The sequence below is a fragment of the Temnothorax americanus genome, unplaced genomic scaffold (genome assembly GCF_048541705.1).
Source record: "Temnothorax americanus isolate GAGA-0224 unplaced genomic scaffold, ASM4854170v1 Scaffold12, whole genome shotgun sequence".
Lineage (NCBI taxonomy): Eukaryota > Metazoa > Arthropoda > Insecta > Hymenoptera > Formicidae > Temnothorax > Temnothorax americanus.
Genome location: NW_027509253.1, coordinates 1,445,828 through 1,470,611, shown reverse-complemented (window position 1 = coordinate 1,470,611; position 24,784 = coordinate 1,445,828). Strand labels below are relative to the sequence as shown.

Sequence of the window (24,784 nt, the reverse complement as noted above, 5' to 3'; positions counted from 1 at the left end):
CCGTACCTGGTGGTACGCCGCGGCTAACGGAATGAGCAGTACCTGCGCTCACTGACGGCGCTTCCAAACACACACACACACACAACACACAATCATTGCATACATTATACACATATACACTGGCTCGCGAGCCACATATAGGGTGTACCGGGAAACCCCGCCCGCCCGCACGGCTGTGTACCCGAAGCGACAGTTCGTCGCCGTAAAATTCATCACACGCGCCTACGGAACATTCCCGCTAGCCAAGATAAAGAAACGTTTCCTCATAGCTTCTCAACGTTAATTGTCTTTGCAAATAGTGCAGCTGTGGTTATTCGGTTAAGGTCGTGCGCGGCGAGAAATAATTAAATTCAACTCGACGAAAGCTTCCTACATTACTAATTGCTTCTCCGCGGAATGTTTTCCGATATTCTCGATTACACCCGTCCGTTGTAGGAGTTTGTGCGGACACCTCGTATGCGTGAATTCGTGACGCACGCAGGCGCGTGCGTCAAAGAATGTGTAAGCCCGTCGTTCCAAGCGCATCCCGGCACTCCCCCAGTGGGTGGAGGTGGCTACAGGGAACAGATATCCGAGTGCGTTTCGTCCTCCTCGAATTATTATTATCGCAGTCCCACGGGAAGGAGAGACGAAGCGACGATCGTGTCAGGTATCTTCGTCGCGATTAAAATATCGTTAGCAAAATAATGATGATACAAAGATACGTAATATTAGAGAGGAATTTCTAATATCTATCAGGGAGAAAAAGAGATGTATTTAATTAGAAGAATATGGACTTGGCGATTCGCAAAGAAATATAGCACGATCGCGTCGACGAGAGTCGTCGCGGCATTCGTGCGCTATCGCGTAATTGCTAATTAACGATGTAATCGCGTCGCTTGCGGCCTTGTGTTTTCCTTGCCCTGATTATTATAGTCACACGAGGTGGAAGATATTCGAAAGACTTCGCGCCAGAAGCTGGGATCCGAGCCAGCCCTCCGGCGTATCGCGCGAAGTTCAATCTTTGCGCGTCGATTTTTATATTTGAAGTTACGATAAGAAAAATGTCTCGGGTAACGTCGCATATCGAACGCCGAGATGTAGGGTGCATGAATATGAATCGGTGAGTCCCGCTCTTCAATTTTCCTCGTCGGGGGAACATTCTGCATCCGCGTTCGACCCATCTCCCTCCCCTCTTTCTCTCTTTTTCTTTCGATTTCGACCTCGATCCTGTCGTCGAAATACGGCCAATCGATGCAGCCAACCCCCTATTTGTAGGACGAGCGCGTCACCTCCGGATGCGCGTCCTCGCCGCGCGATTTTCTCTCCCCCTTCCCTCCCGCCGCGTCCGCTTCTCCTCCTGCTCCTTATCCTCCTCCCCTGCCACCCACCCTCCCACTCCTCCCGTGCCCCTTTCGCGCCTAGCGCGAAGTAGCGCGAAGGCGACGAGATCGCGGCTGCGAGTCACGTAAATCGCGACTCGAGGAATCGCCGCGGATGTCGCAATCGCGGGTAATATTCGCGCCGGTCTTTTCCTTCCCGCACTCGCGCGTGCGCGGTGGAAAAGGCCAGGAGGGGTGGCGACGGGACGGGTACGGGAGAGGGCGGGAGGGAGGAGAGGGCGAAAAGAGAAATAAGAGGCGCGTGTTGCACCGTGACGGAATCCCCGGCACGAGTGATTTCGCCGACCGGACACGTACATCCTTGAGCAGCTGACTCAGCGGAATGTTCCTCTAATCGATCCGTATCTCTCGCCTTCTCGGCGAGGAGCGACCGAGATGAAAAAGGAAAGGATTAACAATAAGTGGAGAAGAGACATAAAAACCTGCTATACAGAGAGAGAGAGAGAGAGAGAGAGAGAGAGAGAGAGAGAGAGAGAGAGAGAAGAGAGAAGAGGAAAAATAGAAGACGTGTTTATCAAGTCGTCCGAGTATTGCGGCCAAGGGGAAAAGGGGGCGGAAAAATGTTCGCCGAAACTAAAATAATGTGTGACACTTTATTTGACGACAATTTATAATATATAGAATTAATATATATATAAAGTGAAATAAAAAAGAGCCAGGGAAAACGAGGAGGAGCCGCGCGGAACGTGATTTCTCACCGCGAATTGCCTGAAGTCAGCCGGCGGCGGCCCGTTTTTGCGGAAACGCGCGGTATTCTCGCAAAGTACGCGGAAGAAGAACGCAGGCGCGAAACGGAGGAAGAGAGAGAAAGAGACGCGGCTATTTCGCGTCGGGGACGACCGAGCGCGGCCGAGACCGACCGAGGCGGATTCCGGGCCTCCGAAACGCGCAGCGGTATTCACGCGGCGCGCCAGAGCGAGTGCGTGTATACGCCTCGGCTTGTTTGTCGTTGTTCGTTTTATACCTCGCGCGCGGCGTGACCACTCCGTCGCGCTGATTACGCAACGCGTGGCCATGAGAGCGCCCCGCGCGTTCGCGCTCGCGAGAATGCAGCCGCGCTCGAGCGCGAGCGCGCGCGCGCGCTCGTATCGTCGCGCAGGATTGGCGGGATTATCGGTATCTCGCGATATTGTTTACAACAACAAATCGCGGAATGCGCAAGCTCCTAAACTTCCAAGCAACCCGGTCTCTCGGCCGTTAATCGCCGTTATCGAATTTAGTAGAGTGTTGATAGTGGATTCCCCATTCGGTTACTCGACACGAAGTAAATTATAAAATGTACGGCGTTGAATTTTAGCTTATCCGCCGCGTTCGGCGTTACATAACGTTTCCTTCGGCCGTCTTGTTGCTATACGACTTTTTTTTATTTTTTTTTATTTAACCAGTCGCCGCTCACCCGCGTGATGATAGATAGGGTTGCGAGGCGCAACAGCTCGACCGGACTAGTTGGGAATCGCTGATCTAACGCGACGTGCAGGTTCACTATGCGCGCGTGTATGCGCACGCGTGTAGGCGTGCATGGCGCGCCATGACTTGTAGGATGAGTGCGTGCAAAGGCGTACGTCTCGTTTAGAAATTTAATGAACGGCCAATATTGGGAAGCGAGGACAGCCCGTTTCATCGTGTGACGTAGAATGAATACAGGTGTCCCCTAGAAAATGTCAGAAACGAAAACAGTTGGGAGAACGTGGGGAAGGGGGGGATAAATCTGATAATTATTAGCGTTTCCACTCGAAGACGGACTTATACTTGCGAGGATAATCGTTTTTTTTTTTTTTTTCTTACTTAACAGAGCTCGCGAGATTAATCAATCAACAACCGCAAATGTAAGATTGTATCGTGTGAAGTAGTATGTCAATTACAGCGTGATTGATATTTACGTCGTTTCAACGCGCGAATTGAAAAATATTTTGCTGGAGCCTTTTGCACTCGAGTTAAAAACGCGCCTAAAAGATAATCTTAAAAATAATTTAGTTTATATTGATAGAAAGAAATATATATTATATATACATATATTTGATGATCACATTTGATATATCTGCAATTGTAATGCGCGCCGGCTCGGATGAAGCAATATCGAATTAATCTTGCGGCATCATCGAATTCATATGCTTTGGATCTGCGCGGGAACGCGTCCGCGCGCGTCGTAAAAGAACGGGGAAAAAAAAAACAGAGGAAAGAGCAGAACGGAAAAGAAAAAGAGAGAGAAACCGGCCGAATATCGCGCGAGTATCGGAGCGGCTAAGTAAACACGAGAGCGTAGAGGAGCATCCGACATTCGGTGCCGGTTTTTATCCGGTGCGCTCTCTGCGTTTCGGGGAACGCAGTTGTGTACACTGTCGTGGTCTTCATTTACGTCTGCCGGCGAGTCCTTCTCTCGTCAGGTACCACCTTGTCGCGAAAATCGAGACACCGATACTCCGACCGCCGCCGGTCGTGTCAATAAAGGAGATAATCGTGTTTGTCGCGAAAGAAATTCGAAGGGCAAAGTATAATTCTTGAACATACATTTTAATTGTCGTACAACGATGCTTTAGTTTCTATGGAAATAGCACGATGTACCTACCGCTTGTAATATATATCGATGCTTGAAATGCGCTTAAATATTGCGGGGGATTTATTGAAGATTATAGTTTTCAACGCGGGGCTTTATCCAAGCTTATGACACGTAGAATTCGAGCGTGGAATTTAGTTATGTTAACTTCGGCGAGGCTCACCATTGATCGGTTGCTCACGGGGTTTATTTCTGTCTCTACATTTCCCTGACAAAGCCAGGTTTCGGATAACGCTAAAGTCAATTTGTCGCACGAGTGAACGATACAGAAATACATAACGTAGAAAACTGTCCTGGATAATTTCGACAGCAAAAACTTTAGAAATCAATTCCGACAATTACAAAAATGAAATTAACGAGGATGCAATAATGTGATACATTTATTTGTCCTTTGTAACAAACTGACATATTAACAGATACCGTTAAAAATGTAAATTAATACTATTAAAATACTGTTAAAAAAAACTGTTCCAAAGTAAGAGAGAGATTGTCGTTTATCGATCTGTTAAATACCACGAGCAGGATCGTATTTCTCGTCGCGAGATCCGCATGCTGTGCATTAATTAAACGGAATACAGGTCTACAGGTGTTCCGGAATTATCATTAATTCGATATCGACAATTCTTCGGCGTTTCTTCCCCTCGCTGCCGGATCTGCACAGATGACCACCGTTCGCAGCGGCGATGCGAGATCGTCTCGTTACTGCGTTCGGCCGCGTGATCCGATCTCGCCGCGGGCGTTTTCCTGCTTTCGCGAAGTTAATTGATACCCCCCTCGAATGCCGTAATATAAATCGCGTTCTCCCCCTTTCCCCTCCCCGGAAGAATCGCCGATCCCGATCGTTAAAGATCAATCTCTCCGTTTCCTTCTCTCTCTCGGGCGCGCACTGCACGACTGCACCTCGCCTCGCCTCTCGCCATGGTGTCGGCTGCCATTCACCGTGAAAAAAAAACCGTACGTACACTCGCGCTCTGGTCACCGACAAGGTCGCGCAAGGTCGCGCAACCATCCTGCATCCCATACGCGCATACGCCATATGCAACTGTGTGCATACGTGCGATGCAGGTGGACGATATCGGGACGCGAGGCGATCTCCGGGTAAATAGGGAATTTAAAATTGCGTTATCACAAAAAAATCGATTCTCAGCTGTACAGTTGAATCAAATATTTATTTCTGATTTCTCGTGGACCAATAAAATTTGTTGTATCGAATAATTGCCGTTTCTCGTTTCGCCGGATCACGAAGGTCCCGTCGATTTATCTCCGCGCGTCTCGCACGATGCAGCCATCTACATATATGTAGTGTGATTTGCGCGCGAAAGCACCAGCGGGTCCGGGTATCGATCCGAATGCGTAGAAAATGCTATTGATTCCCTCGGCCGACCCGACGACCTCTTCTCTCCATAGCGACGATCCGACTGGAGAGGACCGAGGCTTTCCTCCGTTCTCTTTTGGTCCGTTATTTTCATCTTGCTGTATATTACGTGTACATGGTTGTGATGCAAATGCCAAAATAAAAATGTACGTCAAATACCATGAAAGATCTTAAAATCTCGTATGAGTAATGTTATTGTAAAATAGATTCTACCAAAATCAAGTAAATAAAAAAATAATTTGTTTTAAATCTTTACGAAAAATACTCAAAAAGAATACTCGTAAGTGTTTAAAAGGGTTAAATACTGTAAAAGTAACATGCATGGTTATCAAATGATGTACCTATATGAAAATAATTAATCATGGCTTTAGTGAAAAATATTAGAAGTGAAGAAATTGCGAATTAAACTTGAATGGAAACAGAGGAGAATATTTTAATCTTTATTTAATTTCAATAGATCGTCTCTCACCTCTCATCTAGAGATAAAATGTCACGTACGTGATGACCGCAATTGGAAGGGGTGAGAGGAGAGAATTGCATAAAAGGCACACACGAGCCGAGTGACTCGCCTATTCGTTTTCTGCCTACGCCCTCCAGGGTCGTACAGCCCACGTTCATCCTCCATCGTATTCCCATCTTTTCTTTAGAGTCGCTTTCGCGTCTTTGAACGCTCGGTGCACCTGCTCCAATGCTCTTTACTTGCCTAAAGTATTTTAGTATACTTTAATTCGAAGATATCAATCATTTCGTGACGTTCGCCGATAACAAAGAATTATCTTTTAACGCGATTATTATATATCTATTAAAGTTGCTGTCGAGATTCGATTAAGATTTAAAACAGTTAGGTTTAACAAGGACATTTCTTTCATGTTACTATTATTCTACGACAGATCACGAGTAAGACGGGCACGATAATTCTTGGCCGATGAGGAGCAGAGCAGCACGAGGGCGAGTAGTAGAAGGAGCAGCAGTACGAGCAAGAGCGAGCGGCTTCGTCGTCGTAGAAGGAGGTGGCGGTGTGGAGAAACAGAAGAAGGAACGAGGACGAAGTGGCGGCGGCAGCAGTGGCAGTGGCAACGGCGGCAAAGCGGCGACGAACAGCCAGGTCCCCCCATGTTAGCGGACATCAACGGCAACCTGGCGGATCTGAGAAGCGAAGCGATGGCGTCGCAGAGATTTTGTCTGCGCTGGAACAATCACCAGAGCAATTTGCTCTCCGTCTTCGACCAGCTGTTGCACGACGAGTCGTTCGTCGATGTCACGCTGGCCGTTGAGGGCCAGCTACTCAGGGCGCATAAGATGGTGCTGTCGGCGTGTAGCCCCTACTTTCAGGTAAGTCCGATTTTTCATATCTAAAATTTATTCAGATTAACACATCTAAACTTTAGATGAATAAATCATAACAACGTGACTGTGTGGCCAGTCATTTATAATTCCGCAATAAAGAGACAGTACTTCGTAGGTTTTATGATGGATCATAATTGGATCCTATTGACACACATTGACACAACTTTTTTAAATATAAATTGTAACGTAGAATCGCAACGTGCAACTTGCAGTTTACTAAAGAAACTGATAATTTGTATTTACAGGCCCTGTTCGTTGGACACCCCGACAAGCACCCGATAGTCATTCTCAAGGATGTTCCATATGTGGACATGCGCAGCCTCTTGGACTTTATGTACCGCGGCGAGGTGAGCGTCGATCAGGATCGACTGACCGCTTTCTTGCGGGTCGCCGAGTCCTTGAGGATAAAGGGCCTGACCGAGGTGAACGAGGACAAATGCGATTTGCCAAGCATCACGTCCTCGCTGCTGGGTGGCAGCCAGAATGCAGTGGCACCGCCGCCGCCCAGTCTCCATCGGATCAACCAAATCGGTCAGCATCATCATCATGTCGCGCAGAAAAGGTTCCATCATATGTCCAGCCATCCGTTGCTTGGCTCGGCGCTGACGGCGCCCAAGAGAAAACGTGGCAGACCCAGGAAGTTGAGCGGCTCGTCGGACACGCCAATCGGCGAGGTCGGCGGTCAGGACCTGCAGTCCTGCTCTGGCGCTGATCTAGTTCAGGGCTCACCCGAGATGATGGAAATGAAGATGGGATTGGACTTTCAGAGCGAGGTCAGCGGTAACGGCAACGTGAGAAGCACCTCCTCCAACAACAACGCCAATTCTACATCGGCCGCCAATAATCCCGCCGCCACGGCCTCCTCGGGATCATCGTCGGCGAGGAGAGACGAGCCTACGGAGAACGGTACCGACACACCGGAACCGCCAGTCACGCGGGTCAAACGAGAACCGGAACCGACGCCTAGCACTTCGGCGCAAGGTATGAAAAACGGAACGCGATGATGTTCGATATAACATTGAATTTAAATTCGAGAACTCGAACTGATCATCTCGTTGTCGATTCTAGCTTCGGATGAGACATTCGCGCGGCCGCACAGTAGGCAAGGGAGTGAGGGTTTCAAGCAAGGTAAGACCTTCAGCTTACTTGACTTCGATACGGAGAAGCCTTGCATTGCTAATACTCCCTGATACAGCGCAAACGGTGAATCTCATACAGTTTACACGGATTTTATACCGTATCTTATCTACCAAACGGAGAGCTGCGCGCGTTTGTAAATTATAATTAATTAGATGATCAATTATACATTATATATCAACTATTCATGCACTATTTATGCAGTTAATTATGCAGACGTAAATATGTACTTATTGTTAGCGAAATATTAACTCCTTCAGATTTGACTGTTTTTTTATACATGGTAAAGCAATTGTTTCATCAATGGATCTTTGGATCCATTAAAGTTTAGGAATATTTCTCTTTACTTAAAAAATTAACTTAAAAAAAAAATATCTACATATGTATAGATCTGTTGGAGTTAATTCTTTATGTGACCCTCGAACGAGCGAAATGTTGCATAGAAACTGTTTCTTATTATTCCTGTAATTCTAATTGCTGATTTTGAAAATGCGTTCTTGAAAATTATACAAGGTAAGTCACAAGATGTAACGTTAAATGCAACGTGCTCCTGAGGGTTAACTATAATCACATTTTTTTTTTTTAGTGAAACGCGTTTTACAAATGCAAAAGATAATGAATTCTAATTGCGTCTAATCACGAAACGATACCCCACCAGATGTCTTAGCATGGTGTGAAATGTGATTCCCATAACGCGGGCGCGGAGAAGAATGTTAGATTATCTTGACTCATTGTATCTTAATATTCAGATCTTAAAAGTGAAAAAAAGTATATAATGGCTGCTCGTTTTTAAATAACAACTGCAAAATTAAGATATAAATTCAAGGCATTAATTCCGGATAATAATCCGAGATGTGTACGTCGTCGAATATTCTTCTCCGTGCGAACCCAAAGGACGGGGAAAGGAACTCGCTTTTGTGCCGTCCGAATGCTTATTCGTTTCTTGTGGACGCGCCCCGAGGAGCAAGCAAGCAAGCGAACCTTGCGCGGCATTATGGACGACGCTGTAGACTCTCTACGTGAGAACGACTCTTACGGCTCTCTCGCACGATTCGTCGAGGTCGATCGACGACGTCTGAGAATCTCAGAATCGGAGAAGCCCAATAATCCCGAGGGGCTCCCTCGATATTTTCAATCAACCGAGTCTCGAGACTTCGCGTCACACTTCGCGACCAGGCGCTCGCGCGGATCCGATAAGACGCGCGTCGTCGCCGTCGTGGACGACGCTTTATCCTAATGTGCTGCTAATGGAATTTGACTTTTCAGACTTCTCTCGAGCTGCCTTGCCGAGCGGCTCGGTCACAATCGTTGTCGCAACTCCTGCAGGCGCGCTCCTTCCGCATTTTTTTTTTTTTTTTTTTTTTTTAGGAGCTAGCCAGGACTCGCGATCCTCGCGAATCACACGTCATTTCCGTAAATCCACGATCCCGTTTAATCGCGGCGCGGCGCGGCGCGCTGACAAGAGTTGGCCGCGCTCCGGAATCTCTCGCGTTTACCTCTGATTTTCGAAACAAAACGCACACGAAAAGAAAAAGAAAGAGATTGAAAAAAAATCACAATTTCGACGCGAGAGAAAAATCTGCGTCCGGAAGAAAAAAAGGCAGTGTAAAGCAATTTCCCGACGAGATAAAAAACAGTAAAAATAATTTCCCTTTTCAAATTCAAACTCTAGCGGTGTGTCTGAAGGTAGCCGCACGTGGGATGTCATATATCGGTACCGCGCGCGCGCGGTATTCAAATCGCTAGGAAAGACGAAAGTCGAGACAAAAAGATGTGTAGTAAAAAACAGACGAAAACATGCACATATATGGAAAAAGAGAGAGAATGAAGAAGAGAGAGTGAGAGAGAGAGACAGCGTGTGAAAGAGAGAGAGAAAGAGAGATAAACGGGAAGCCGTCGTCTCGTTAATCGAGAACTCGCGTTCGCGCGCGGACCCCGGAATGTTGTTACCATTGACACCCCATGGAAAAAAAACCTGGAAAGAGAACTCCCCTCTGTGTGTGCGAACGTCTGCGAAATTAATTAATCTCTAATGAAACCCATTGCACTCGCGCCGCCGAGTCGTTGTTCTCGTCGAGGACATACATAATATATATAGATACATCTAACTACATACATATATATAGATATATATATAACCCATACGTAATTCTCACGCTCGGCCAATGCGCAGCGCCTCATTTCCTGTCCTCCCTTCCGCTCCGGTCTCGGTAGCACAGAATCAGCCACCTCCTCGTCTTTACCTCTTCATGATCAAATCTGTGTCTTTTTTCTGCCGCACCGCACCTGTCGCCTCTGTTCGATGTCTCGAACCTCTCGCCCTAACCCTTTAACTTTTCCGCTAACATCCCCATATCCCTCCTCCTGCCCCCCGGCTCTTTTCCGCACGAATGGAAAAAAAACGCTTCGCTGCCATTGGCCAATGGTAACAGGAGGGGGTGGAGCCAGCTTTTAGCGGTGCTTACTTTTTTTTTAATTGTTGTCTGATTTTTCACACCTTGAACGCTGGTTAACTTCTTTTACGCTCGTTCGTTGCGAGGAAGATAGAATAGAGAATTTCATTCTTTTTTTTTTTTTTTAATCGCGAAAAGACAAACGGCAAAGAGGAAGAGAGAGAGAGGAGAGACGTAAACGCGTCGATGATGATTACGACGATGATGATGAGAATGTGAGTTAAACAACGGACGACGCCACATTGTCGGCAGGTTTATCGTTTCCGTCTTCTCTTGCGTTCTTTTCGTTGCTTTAAACGATAACGACGACAATGAGAAAAGATGAATAGCAAAGATGAGAGATTCTTATCGCAAGAGTAGAAGCAGGATAGATAGATTAAAATATGTAAAAATAAAAAGAGAAGTTGACAAACCAGAGAAAAAGAGAAATCAGAAGAGAGAGAAATAGTGTGACGTACGTTTCTTTTTTTTCCTATTTTATAAAAGAGATGTATTTACGTGCGCGCGCGCGAGAGAGACAGAGAGAGAGAGAGAAAGAGAGTGCTTCGAAGATGTCGTCGTCGGAGATGATCTTGTTTCAATAGTGACCGTGATCGCTTTGTTCACTTTTGGCGCAGGTGAGTTGAGATTTATCTGAGTCACCATCATTCTGAGAGATTTTTAAGCTTTGCGCGGGGGAAGCGAGGGAGCTAGGGGGAGGCCAGCCGCTAGAAAAAAAATAAAATAAAATAATAAAACGATTGTAGAACGGAAGAAAGGAATCGAAGTCGAAGTCATAGATGCATAAAATAGATAGAACGAAAAGACGGAACCGTTCCGAACGGAGTGCCGGAGTGTAAGAGAAATGCCGGATGTTAGAAGGATGTGACGCCGGAAGTCGAAAAAACGGATAACGATGTTTAGAAGTAAATCTACGTGTTATAAATTTGAACCGAATTGTTACGAGTTTGAATAAAAATACGCAAGGAGGAGAAAATAGTTGCTTTTTTTTCTCTCGAGCGTCATCGATCTCGATGGATCGTTTTCCCGTAGAGATGGATACAGGCAGACTGACTGGACGTACTTTGGACCGAAGGGGTTGGGGACGGGGGCGGGGGGGTTGGTTGAAGTGTGCACATGTGTCGCTGGATAAAAAAAATTTATTTGATCTATTTTAATCAATTTCGCATATGCGTGGATCGCCTGATACGCCGTGTATACGGGTTGTATCCGTACGAGGGCCACGACCCTTCCTGCCGATCGTAGATTCCAAGTCGGGGGCACCATTTCTACTACTCCCGTCTCGGGATTTATACAAGCCGGAGTGGACTTGTATTTTGTTCGAACGTCCCAGTAAACATCCAAGTATCAATTATAATTTCTCACTCAACTATGTAAATGCAATATAACACATATTGCATTTACATTTGTTGTCGAGCTACGAACTAAGTATACGAGTTGCGAAGTCATCGCTTTGATCGGTCGACTTTGATCGTCGACTCGAGGAGCGATCCTCGACGTTCGAACAATCGCCGCGATAATTTTCAGCTTTTCCTTCGGAATCTACGATCGCGCGGAGCTATCCCGTATATACGCGGATATCCTCTATGGGCTTGTACTTACGTGTGCCGCGGGTGTGCAAGCGCGTGTGAAATGTTCATCGGGTGAATGGGCTGAGAGGGAGGGTGGCGTGTGCATGGCGGATGCGTGAAGATACGAGGGTGTGTGTGTGTATGTGTGTGTGTGTGTGTGTGCGTGCGTGCGTGCGTGCGTGCGTGCGTGCGTGCGTGCGTGCGTGCGTGCGTGCGTGCGTGCGTGCGTGCGTGCGTGCGTGCGTGTGTGTGTGCGTGTGTGTGTGTGTGTGTGTGTGTGTGTGTGTGTGTGTGTGTGTGTGTGTGTGTGTGTGTGTGTGTGTGTGTGTGTGTGTGTGTGTGTGTGTGTGTGTGTGTGTGTGTGTGTGTGTGTGTGTGTGTGTGTGTGTGTGTGTGTGTGTGTGTGTGTGTGTGTGTGTGTGTGTGTGTGTGTGTGTGTGTGATAAAGAGAGAAAGGAAACGCGTGAAAAGCTAGGAGTTCGAAAGAAAGAGGGGAAAGACTTGACGTTGCCGGGAAACTGTTCGGTTTTGCAACCGGCATGAGAGGATGCGTGAAAGTGCATAACAGTCTGTCTGTGAGTGGGATAGAGACGACGAGCGAGGGAGGGGGGACGGGGGACGACATGGAGAGGGCGTGTCGTGGAGTTATCCTTTTAACGCGGGACAGAAGTTGACTGAGACGGCCGATTCGAACACGGTGACTCTTTTTTGCTGGCTCTACCCTTCCTCTTGCTTCCCCCCACAAAAATATAGAAATACGTTGTGCCAATACAGTACATCGTACACAGAGATAGTCATGAGATGCGCGGTAGAACTCCGTTTATCAGAACGTTCGCGGTGGAATTTTGTGCGACGGAAACGGATCGTGTGCCAACGGTATTCCTTACCGTTATCGTAAGATTATAAAGATGACTTGGGGTAAAGATTTCCCCAACTATACGTAAAGAGTCAAGAGACCGACCTGTGCTGACGAAGATCCCTCGGTCATTGAGGATCTCTAGTACACGAAAAAAATAACATTGGGAAACCGATAATTCCAAAAGTCTGGAATACTATCCGTCTGTGATACCATTCTGGAAAAAACTCGTATTACGAGCAAGAGCTTAAAGATTGGTCTTCTGATAAACGTACTCCTACCGCGCATCCGAATGCTTGCACGACATACATTATACCGTGGCGCGGGCGTGGAGGGCGATTTAAAGGATCGAGGTCTCTTCGTTTCAGAATTGGAGGAGACGACGTCGAGCGGCGGTGGCGATAGCGGCGGCGATCCGCCGACTCATATCCGCATCAACTTCGAGCGATGCTTTCGCAAGGAGTTCAGCACGTCAACGCTGCAGGGTAAGACCGCGTCGACCGCCGCCGCGATGGGCGACGATCAGCAACAGCAACAGCACTCGGACACCGAGATGGATACGAAGGCGATGTCGAAGGACAGCATAAGCAGTGCCATATTTAGCGTGATGGCCGGCGAGGCGGAGATCAGTCAGAGCGACTTCGAGGGCTCGTTTAGGGCCGAGAACGAGCGCACGGAGGGCTCGGTGCGGGACTTCTGCGTGAAGGAGGGCGACGTTTATCGGTGCACCGTGTGCAATCGCACCTACACACACATCAGCAACTTCTGCCGGCACTACGTCACCTCGCACAAGCCTAACGTCAAGTACTACCCCTGCCCGGTCTGCTGCAAGGAATTCACCAGGAAAGACAACATGGTCGCCCACGTCAAGATTATACATAGTCAGAAGCTGCCGTACATGAGTCTCAGCAATAGTGGCAGCAATAGTAGCAACAGTATGGGTCAGCCGCGGTAGACCATCGCCGGCTGGGCGCCCTCGCATCCTGCCTCCTCCCTCAGACCGCGTTTCTTCGACCTCGCGCGTGTTCCCACGATGTCGGAAATGCTGTAGAGAGTTTGACACCAAGATTTTCTATGTTACCGAAAAGGTTTGATACCGGTGATTAACGGATAGAAAGGACGAGGTTTTAGAATTGATGGTGTGATCGTAGATTATGGTACCAAGGAATTATAGGTAGGAAGAAATGATCGCGTCTGTGACGGATGAACGTCATAGGCAGGCTCGTGGGCCTGATGTGTTTGCCGAGAAGACAAAACCGAAGAACGTGAAGATGAGGGAGGAGGAGGGAGATAGAAAAGCTCAAGAGAAGCGCGAGGGAGGTCAGTAACGCCTCGAACGAAGTCAGTGCGCTTCTACGAGCGGAAGGAGAGAAGGACGATAGATAGATACGAGTAAGCGAGTAAACAAATAGGTAGGCAAGTGGCTGATCTTGTGGCTATACCGAAAATGGCCAGAAAGGGTGTTTACGCGGAGAACAGGTGGGTGTGCAAGACTCAAAGCTATGAATATCGCCGGAGCACACGATTCTTAGCTTTCGCGCGAGCGTTCTTCATGGCAGTCTTTCCGGTATGCGAATTAATCATTTGGACGAATCAATCATCTCTAATTCATGGGGTAAACATATCTCGCGAAGGATGTGTTTCGCCGTTCTAACATTACACGACATGCATGTTGCATGAGACTAGCTCAATATCTTGATACCAAATCTATGCCTTGGAAGAAGAGTCGTATATTCAGATATCAAACACGTGCAGTACTTTTCTACTTCTAAGCCGCAGAATTCTTTTTTTAAGAGCGCTTTAGAGACACGCGATATCGCTCAAATGATTAAACGAAGCTGATCTACCGAGTTGCATCGACGTTGCGTAATCCGCGATGCGCGGGTCTGACCAAGTCCAGTAACCATTACGACCAGCAATTATTAAAATAATTTCGATGCGATATTAAAATGTATTAGCAAACTGTCGATTGACGGATCTCTTTGACGGTATCTTTTTAGCAAAAAGATCTCGGGCAGCTGCGTACAAGCGATGTTGCTCTGAATTTTATCCCTATTTCATCAGGTCCTGGTCCCGATCTTGGTCCTAGCGTTAGTCCTAGTTATCGTTATCAATCTCCGTGCCTTCGTGGACCCACATTGCGCACGCTTCGGCATTTCGCGTTACGCAACGTCCGTCTTCTTGTGAAGGATCGAGCTTCAAGCGCCGGAAATCTTCAGGAACGATTCGCGCGCGTAACAAGCAACGGGCATTAAAATTACAAAATGAACGAGCTTTATCGTGTTCGCCCCCGAAGAGAAAGGGCGAGGCGGATGTAAAAACGGGAGACGGAAGTAGGAAGAGGCTTTATACCGCATCATAAGCAAAGAGTTTATATAAATTTAACCGATGCGTCGTCTCAACGCGGTCCAGCGTCGTACAACGGGTGATCAGTTGTAAAAAGGAAACCGGTTGTCGCGTAGCAAAGTGAGGTGAGGGGCTAGTAGGAGGAGAGGCATCGTGTAAATCCAAATCAACGCAGATAGAGAGAAAGAGTATATTTACTATTGCCTGACTTATATTACGTTGCAGAAAGAATCAAACACGCCAGCTGACGTAGCTCGGCGATACATTTCTATGAAAATATGGTGCGCGCGCGTGTTTTATGTATCCTTCATTCGCGTTCTTCAAACGCAGGTCTCTTCACGCCTGGTTAAAAAAAAGAAACTTTCGATACTTGATATAAGATAGAGCACCTCGCGAAGTTATCTTCTCGAAGAAGTAACTTGAGGCGATTACGCTATGTATAGCAATAAAAGAAGCTAAGCTCTTGCAAGTCGAAGTTGAGGATGTTGAGAACACACCAATTACATATAGTAATTTGTTACGTAATTATTGAATTATTGAGAGAAATTATTGAGAGAATTCAACTTGTAGGAGACTTATCAGATTCTTATCTTTAATAGTGGAGGCGAACCACACACAGGATGAAACGTGCGCGCGCACGAGCGATATAAATAATAAGGAAACTACGTAGACTGAGTAAATGCAATATATATGTATCGATGACCGTTCGCCATGTTGTTGTTGAGCCGTTTGGGTCGCGGAAGGGAATACCGCGGAGGCATTTTCTGGGGGAGCGACGATGAAAGGGGTGAGGGACGGTACGGGGAAAGCGCGCAATCTCGCGAAAGACTGCAGAGGGACGGTTTTAACGACACCAAATACAAGATAGTACTGACATTGGATAGACTGAAGGCACCTTAGTAGTAACTTAACGCCGCCGCCATGCCGGACCGTCCTGTCCTGTTTGGCTGAGTCTATTTTCGGATGTCGACGTGAACATCCGGAACGCTAAGTGGAGAACGCGGTGAGCCGGGTGATAACGTAAGAACGGCCATACATTATATCAGAACTGGAACTAAAGCTGTCTTAGGTCTGCTCTTTCAAAATTTTGAAGAATTCTGTAACGGCACAGTTAATAATTCCGCCACGATCGGAACAAGTGATTTTGAGAGAAAACAAGTTTGCCATCAAGTTTGATAGCGAGCTATGAGTTATTCATGTTCATCATTTTGAGATGCATAGCATATGTATATCTCATTTATCATTGGATCGTCATCAGAATTATCGGCTGATCTGTTCATTAAATGTTTGCGTCTATAATAGCTTCTATAAATCTTATTCTGCGTGCGATAGTAGTTTCGAATCAGTCATCTTTACTTTTTTTTTTACTAATTTTATTTTTAAATTATTTTTGATCCGGAGTTCACCAAGTTCTCAAGCCTAGCTTCCTGAGCTTTGAATAGTCAGTAACGAGTCCATGTAATTTTTACACACGTAGTTAAAAATCTATATATGTAACTCTTTTTATCCGTTATTTTACTCTTTGCGATTTACCTTGACAATCGAATGAGAACGTTGTCATCAACCGAGACATGTCGCACGGCGGTACGGTAATGGCGTTTAGAGGCTTAGTCGCGAGAAAAAGCACTAAAAGTACGAGATCGTAGCTTACTATATTTTGCACCTTACACTCCGTCGAGCGCCCTCCCTCCGTGAGAGGAGCGAGACGATTTATATACAAATTTTTCACTAGTTGGGCATAGACGTTAGACGACTAGAGGCTACATAATAACTATAATTACTATTATTATCATTACTACTATTAATCAGTTATTACAAGTGACGGAGATCTTCGTTGTTACTTTAACGCGCGGTGGGGTTGAACGAACCCCGGTCGACCAGTGTTGTTCGTTCGTTATTCAAGAGGTATCTAGCGTTGCAAAGAAGATAACAAAAAAAGTTATAACCGTAAGGGCCGGATCGTCGTCGTGAGCGACAGTGGGCCCCGTGATATGACCTAGAATAAGTGCTCTCGCTCGTTTCGTCATAGAAACGGCAATCGGAGATTGAAATTTGAGTATCGCGTTTTGAATAAAAATGTTCTTCGCGATATTAGAACGCTACCTCAAACACGAAGAGACACGTTTTGTTAAGTTAGAGCACGATCTTGAAGTGTTAGAGCAAAGTTATCGAGAGCCCTTGCTCCGCGTTTATTCGAGGTGCCCACTAGAGATCACGATCCGCGATTCGAGCGTACTTTTAAGCGAATAGAGAGTTCTATAATACCAGTTAGGCAAAGGCAGCAAAGATAGCGCAGTAGACGTAGCAGAACGAAAGGGACCTGTGACAGGAACACGAGGTTTGTTGAGTGGAAGATACGGCGTGGGGGGTGGTTGTTTCGTGAACGTTAAGAGAGATGGGTGGGTGGGCCGTGCCGTGGATTTTCGCGCACTCAGGTCAATTATCCGCAATATATTCGAAACTTCGATGGACCAAAGAGCTTACCGAACCTTGTAGATTATATATTTCCTATGCGAGAAAAGACGGAAATGTCCTGGAGAAATCTTTCGCGAGTCTCAGAAGCCCAGGATACGCGGTGCCAATGAACAAGTCAACAGATCTTTTTCGCAATTCGTACAATTTATTTCGCAATATTATGCGATGTTAACTTTTACAAGAATTTATGGTTGGTAGAAAAGTGCTTAATGGCCGAGATAATTGATTAGCTAATTAATCAAGTGACAAGACAAATTTATTATCGTTCATGAGTTAGATAGATGCAATAAGTTTACATATTTACTATATATGTATCGCGCTTGTCAAATTACAAATTTATTATTATTCATGAGTTAGATACACGCAGTAAGTTTACATATTTACAATATATATCGTACTTGTCAAATTATAATATTCTAAATATTGTTAGAAAAAGTTTAATATTTATATAAATATGAGTGACAACTCATTATTACTTATTTATACAAAGATTGAAGAATTTGAGGGGGCATGGCTTGTTGCAATTTATTCATGGTGCCCCATATTTTTCTTTAAAGATTAAATCGTAATCGGAAAATTTGGCACCCAGTATTCTTTGGGACGGCAGGATTTCGCGCCGTCAGGTCAATTATTATCCGCAATATTCGAAACCTTGTTGGACCAAAGAGTGTCTATAAACAGTAGGATCCCCGAACGCTCTTAAGAGAAAAATCGCGTCAAGAGTGGGATGAGGGGAGGGGACGGTCACGGCCTGGTTCCACGATGGGTTGTCACAAGCCCGTCCAACGTGTGTCCAGCGTGGGTATGCGATACGGCGAAAGGATTCAGGGTAGAACTGGGTAGATTTTCACGAAAAAAAATGCGAAAAACAAAAAAGTGCAAAGAGGCAGCGGCTAGACAGCTTATATATCGATTTTTTTTAGGAGAAAGAGGAGGAGAGGCAAGCAAATAATAATTAAATACACTCACATTTGATAATCACTGAGAGGCTAAGACTAACTCAATTAATTAAAGGGTGAGAAAGACGCGAAGGGTTATCGAGGGGAGAGGATCACCGGGGAGAGAAAATGCCTGCAGGTCCTCTCGACGCGAGACAATTTTTCGAAAGGATTTCTCTTTTCCTGGGAACGTTGCAATTTCCTCGAATTCGAGCGAGTTGATTTTTGACAGATCGGATTTATATCGTTGTTATTGCCGTTTGTTGTTTGTTTTATTTTTCTTTCGCGACGGGCGAACCTGCAGGGCCTCTCGTCGGTGTGCGGTTTCTGAGGGATTTTATCAATTTGTACAATAATAGCTTTGATTCACCCTAGTCGATGTCGGCGTGAGAAGCGCGGAAAAAGGGTGTGAGAACTGGAGATATATATAGGTATATATCGCTATTGTCGGCGTGATTTGATCGCGTTCTCACATTTTGCAATTTTTTTTTCTTCCGCGCTTTCAAGAAATCCTACGTATACCAAAGGATCATGAATTTACATATATACACACATGATAACTTATAGCAATTATTTATATATATACATATATATGAAATATTTATCATTTATCATCGCGCTGAAGTTTCGCTTGACACTCCTTCGATCCGCAGAATGTTCCGCAAGACACACTTTCGAAACATCTCGCGTATATATTTACAAACTTGTATACAAGTTGAAATTGACTCTCGATTTTTAGAAACAAGTCTTGATAGAGCATTTGTAAGTTTCTGAGATTTTTTGAGATTCATGACATTTTTTTTACCTTTTCATCTTGTTTTACCGTCGCAAAATTTCAGGTCTGTGAGCATCCCGTATTCGTTGCAAAAGTTATCACATCCTTTTGTGGCGATCAGAGCAGTTACAGAAAGCACTTGGAGACACGCGACGATAGCACGCGATGATAGCGCGCAAAACACGGCCCGATTCTCGAGCTCGCTCCGGATTTCTCGCCGGCATCTGAAGGCTCGTGATCAGGATAAATCGCTGTTTAGAAAAGCATAGATCGCGAAAAGGATGCAGCGACTGATCTTGAGACTCGTTGCTTAAATTTAAAGGCGTTTGAAAGGGAAGAGAAATTCGCTCACGTTCGTTGCCTTCTCGACGTTGTTGAACTTTTTAGAGTTAAGATCGTTAAAAAGCGCTTTCAATCGTTGCCAATTGTAGGGGGGGACAATCGAGAGGGGAAAGGGGGCTTTTTCGCGAGTGATCGAGGGTACAAAAAAAGAGAGAGATATATATATATACGACGTCAGGTCCCCGTATATTCGTACAAAATTTAGTGTTCAAATTGTAAAAAGTGTTCATAAGTCAAGGATGAGGTGTCGCGCGAGGAATCGCTCTATTCGCGCGAGGACGGCCGTGTCTGCGTACGTGTGCTGTATCGCTCCAGTTTCCTTGTCAAAATTCTGTCTTTTCCTCGGAATTTATTCGTGCACGGATTACGAGAAACGTGCCACTTGCAATAGATAAGCTCCGAGGACATTCTGTGTATAACGATACGGAAATTGGAATTCCGAATCCGGATTAGATTTCGTTGATATTTGTTGAATTGTACATATATATATTGTGAAATTTTATAGCGTCGTTGTGTCTTCAAATTTTATCGCCAAATTATCGAATTTTCATGTATAATTTGTTGCATCGTGTAAAATTTTATCGTGTGGCAAAAAGAATTTTTATCGCGTACGTTGACCGAGCTGTACGCTCAGAAATCGAGCTCATGTGCGTCTGCAACTGCCTGTTATCTGCATCTCGAAGGGGGGCGCAAGACCCCATCGGGGGTTGCGCCTCTCTACGACCGGTAACGTTCTCACGCTCTCATCGCGGGTGCGATAGTCTCGCCGATGGGGTATCGAACGTGTTCGCTTAGAGCACGTTTCAATTAATGGATCTTGTTGGGAAGAGACGTAGGAAGGTAGGGGGAGTCGTGAAAACAAAAATTACGATATAGAGTATATATATTATAAATATATATATATATATATATTATATTTATGCGAGCGCGTGAATTCTTGTGCAAGGGTGTCGTGTCGAGATTCTTTCTCGTCTCGTTATGCGTTCGTCCCTTCGCGAAAGGGGGGGACCACCAGTCAATAACATATTGATTATTCTTATAGATTTCTCGCGCGATACGCATCGTTGCAAAGATAAGCCCATCATCGCGAAAGAAAGAAAGAAAGAAAGGAAATAGAGAGTCAGAGAAAAAGAGAGAGAGGAAGATTAATTTACGAGGCTTAAAAAGCAGACTGTACTATCGAATAGATTTTATATAATATAATATATATATTAAATTAAAAAAAAATATATATATATACACACATACACATCAATATATATTAAAGAAAAGAATCATAGTTTATTATCGCAATTAAATTACCCACGGATGTACACGTATACAGAGAACAAGAACGAAAGCGTGTGAGAAAGAGAGAGAGAGTCAAACAAATGGTACATATATATATTATATATATACATACATATATTATTGCGATTATTATTATTATTATTATTATTATTGCGATTATCATTATTATATATATTATATATATATAAACAGAAGTTATATCGAATATATTTTAGCGCTAGTTGATAATACCTATTATATATATATATATATATATATATATATATATATATGTAGGTCCAGAGGTATGTTCCGGGACTGTTTACGTTTTTTGAAATGTACAGTCCTGGAATATAACGCATATATATGTAATCAGATTCAAAAAACTGTCCCGAAAAATGCCGTAGGACATCAATTTTTTCCAGGACAGTCCTGGAAACTGCCAAATGTCCCGGAATATACCGATATCAAAAATAAAAGTCCCGGAACATACTTCCAGACCTACATATATATATATATATATATAACGTCGTTGCAGTTTCGAGACGATGCGTCAGAAAACGAGGGTAAAAATAAAAATAGAAAAAAGAAACAAGTGTAAGAGAGAGAGAGGGGATCGAGGATTGCCACAGTTACGAAAACGGAGAAGGGATCGTTCGATCCCCGAGATTTTTCTTGTAAATGCAATTAAATGCGAAAAAACGCGCAACGCCGCAATACGTTGATTTTAACATGTGCTCTTTATGCGGGATCCGATCGCGCGAGTAGTCCCCGGTTCGGTGCCTTTCTTAAGCGACATAAAATAAACGACAATGTTGAAAAAAAAGAGAAGAAAATAGATGGAAAAAGCGAGATGAATATTGTAGTGCGAGAGCGAAAAAAAAAGAGACGAATAAATAAATTGTTATCGCGCGCGCGTCCCTCTCCCTTCATCGAAGGGACGGATCGACGATCGCATTCTCAGTGCCAAATATAAGGGAGAGATTCGCTTTTCGAGAGGGCGAGAATTTAATAAGAAGAAAAAATAATAAGGAGACGAGAGAGAGAGAGAGAGAGGAGAAGGCGAAAATTTTATAGAAAATTTTTCTAAAGTTGACGAGTCTTTTCTGACGCTGGGTAGACTTAGTATATTTTATATGCACTGTTTGTTCGACTATGACTATCAATAATAAAAAGAACGGTGTTCAATAGATTGTAAATCGGAGGATTCTTAAATATTCTCGCCGATCACCGAATCATCCGCTGTACACACGGTGTCTCGAAAGGGTGGCTCCGATCCGCGAACAGATCGCGAGAGATTTAAATTTCTGGAGTTCCGCTGAAAAATCTGAAATTCTTAAATTCATGCGTGCGCACTAATTGGCTTGGTAAATTTTCCCGCAGCTTCTTTCGGGACATTCTGTATACCTGACGACTTTCCGAGATCCGTGAGCGACGGAACTTGCCGCAGAAAACAAAAAAAAAAAGAATTCTGCGGAAAGGAAAACTTTCGCGTATCCCGGTAAAGTCGGTCGTGCCTAACGTATCAAGTAACGTATTAATATATTGTGGTGAATGATGATAAAAAGAGAGCGAGAGAGAGAGAGAGAGAGAGAGAGAGAGAGAGAGTGTGAGTGAGAGAGAAAGGGAGTGTGATGAACATCTTTGTCAAGCGAATTTGCAATCGTCATTACGTACGCAGAGATCGGTGGGAAGTGTGACAAAAATATGTGTTCAAAAAAAGAAAGAGAAGAGGAAGCGGAAATGTCTGTGCGGCCAACGTTTTCCGCGTTTCGTCTACGGCGACGGTTTCGCATTTTTTTTTCTTTCTAATCCCGTTGACTCGAGAGGAAAGGTAACTACCAATGCCACTAACAAACTGTAGTGATCGTATGTAGTAATTGTTGTTTTTTTTTGTCTTGTTCTCCTTTCCTTTCTCAGCTCCATTTTTGCGTTATTATTGTGTTATACGACAAGCGCGCACGTGAAGCCGCCGGTCTTGCTCAAAAGCAAAAAGAACATGTTTTCTAGACCACGACCCGCTAGAATACCAAAAGAGAATATTTGTGCAAGAGCACAATTAATACGATTAAAAAATTATATTAATACTGTATAGAAAGAATGTTCGAAATTTATATTCTTAATTTCAAGTGACTAATTATTGAATTAATACGTTAGATTAATCTTTGCCTAAATCGAGAAGAGGTAGCCAGTACGTTTAGTGCTGTGAGGATTTTAACGGGTTTGAAGACGCGTTTGTTAATCGAGTAAAATTTCATTAATCCTACTAACCGAGGGTCTATGATCTTGCGTGATATTCGTGGTCAAGATAACGTCAGTTTCATTTAACTAACATAACAAAGTGCCATAATCGTAAGCGCGACTGTCACGACTTCCTCGACGGGCAGGACGCGGGTTTCACGTGCGGCAAACGTTCACGCTGGTGTCACGCCACGGAATTCGAATTTCGAATATACCGTATGCATATCTCGATTTGTATGTATACATTATTTTTATTTGTACGCCGACACTGAATGTCAAGAGACCTCCCCACACTCGTCACGAAGCACCGTTATTCTTAGCCAAAAATTACTTTTATTTAGTTTTTTCGTTCTAGCGCACTCTCGTCTCGTCGGCCGCCGTCTCGTCACGAATGGCAATCTTCTTAGATTTCGCCCAGAAATTTATTTTTCACCCGTAGAAATACTTGCGGCGAAATCTTCCCGCTAATCTTCTCTTATTACGAGTGTCGAGACTTTTACTTCCCGCGAAGCGGTGGAGATTTCTGCCGACGCGATTGTTAATAAGGATCGACACTTGCGATAATTGGAGGGAAAGTAGAATTAGATTCTACGAGTAGGAAATTGTTTCTGCAAGAAACACAGTGTTTCGTTTAAGAGAACAAAGTCTTTCGTTATTTTTTTTTTGTGAGGAAGAAAGACGCGACGTCGGGATCGCGGCTGCCGAGGAGACGATTCTTAGGTGTTAAGTTTCCTTCGTCGCGGTTTGCTCGAAGAAGCGACTCGATCCTGACGTTCTCCAGAGCGATTCTTAGGACTCTTCCACGTCCTGGAAAACTCAGGACGGTCGGACGGCCAACCGCGACGAGAGGCCAGCGATTATTATTTTTTACAGACCTTTGTTTTGCATGTTGCGCATTGTTGTTTTATTTTCTTTTTCTCTTCGAGAAAGGAAGAGCAAAGAGATTGTGGAAAATAAGAAAAAAAATATATATATGTATATGTGTATATGATTTTCCGTTACGTTTATATTATTATACAATGTTCCATTTTATATTCCTTTTTTCTCTCCTTAAGTTTTTTTCTTCCGTTTTTTAATTCTTATGATTTAAGAAGTAGAAATTTTTTTCCAGTGAACTTTAAATTAGGTTTATTGGATTATTATTAGATACACTTACACGACTTAAATACACCCACATTTATAAAAAAAAAATGGTATGATTTTAACTGGATTAATTTCTTCGGCGCGAATATTTCGGTGATTTTAACTTCACTCTATTTTATCCCATTCTACGTCCCTCATTTATGATGTATTTTTATTAAGTTATATTTATTACAGCACTGTGTACAATTCTGTATTTAGTCTTAAATCGACATCATTTGAATGTAGTTTTAATTTTAATAGTAGATCGATTACATATTCATATAGTTGGTAGCGATATGTATTTAGATCACTTTGCATGCGTCGATATTTTTTTATCGTGTATACCATTAGCTCGATTATTTATTTATTAGCCTTATTTTATGGCTTTCGCATGCAACGCACCGGAATCTTACGAAAGTATCCTCTTCGAACGATATTTCAAAAGAGACATCGCGCATCCATTTGTAGAAATATCGCTCTCCTTGGAGAAAGTATCAACTGCCGAATACTGCCGGAATAATATTCAGAGAAAATAGTCATACGAACAATTATTAAAAAATCCCATTAATGTCATAATAGAATTTGGAGCGCTTCTAAAGGA

At 44.3% G+C, this 24,784-nt stretch overlaps 1 protein-coding gene across 8 annotated transcripts in view; it reads left to right on the top strand.

Moving 5' to 3' along the window:
• LOC143893393 (protein tramtrack, alpha isoform-like) overlaps positions 1 to 24,784 on the top strand; it is a 47,338-nt gene that overhangs the window by 9,727 nt on the left and 12,827 nt on the right. For 7 of the 8 annotated variants that reach the window (XM_077398693.1, XM_077398692.1, XM_077398697.1 and 4 more), the window contains exons 2-4: positions 6,202 to 6,643; positions 6,904 to 7,639; positions 7,727 to 7,786. In XM_077398693.1, coding sequence (XP_077254819.1) covers positions 6,425 to 6,643; positions 6,904 to 7,639; positions 7,727 to 7,786 — 1,015 coding nt within the window. In that variant the 5' untranslated portion in view covers positions 6,202 to 6,424. Of the gene's footprint in view, positions 1 to 6,201; positions 6,644 to 6,903; positions 7,640 to 7,726; positions 7,787 to 13,043; positions 24,048 to 24,784 lie in introns of those variants that run through there. The other variant, XM_077398698.1, reaches the window with a different exon arrangement.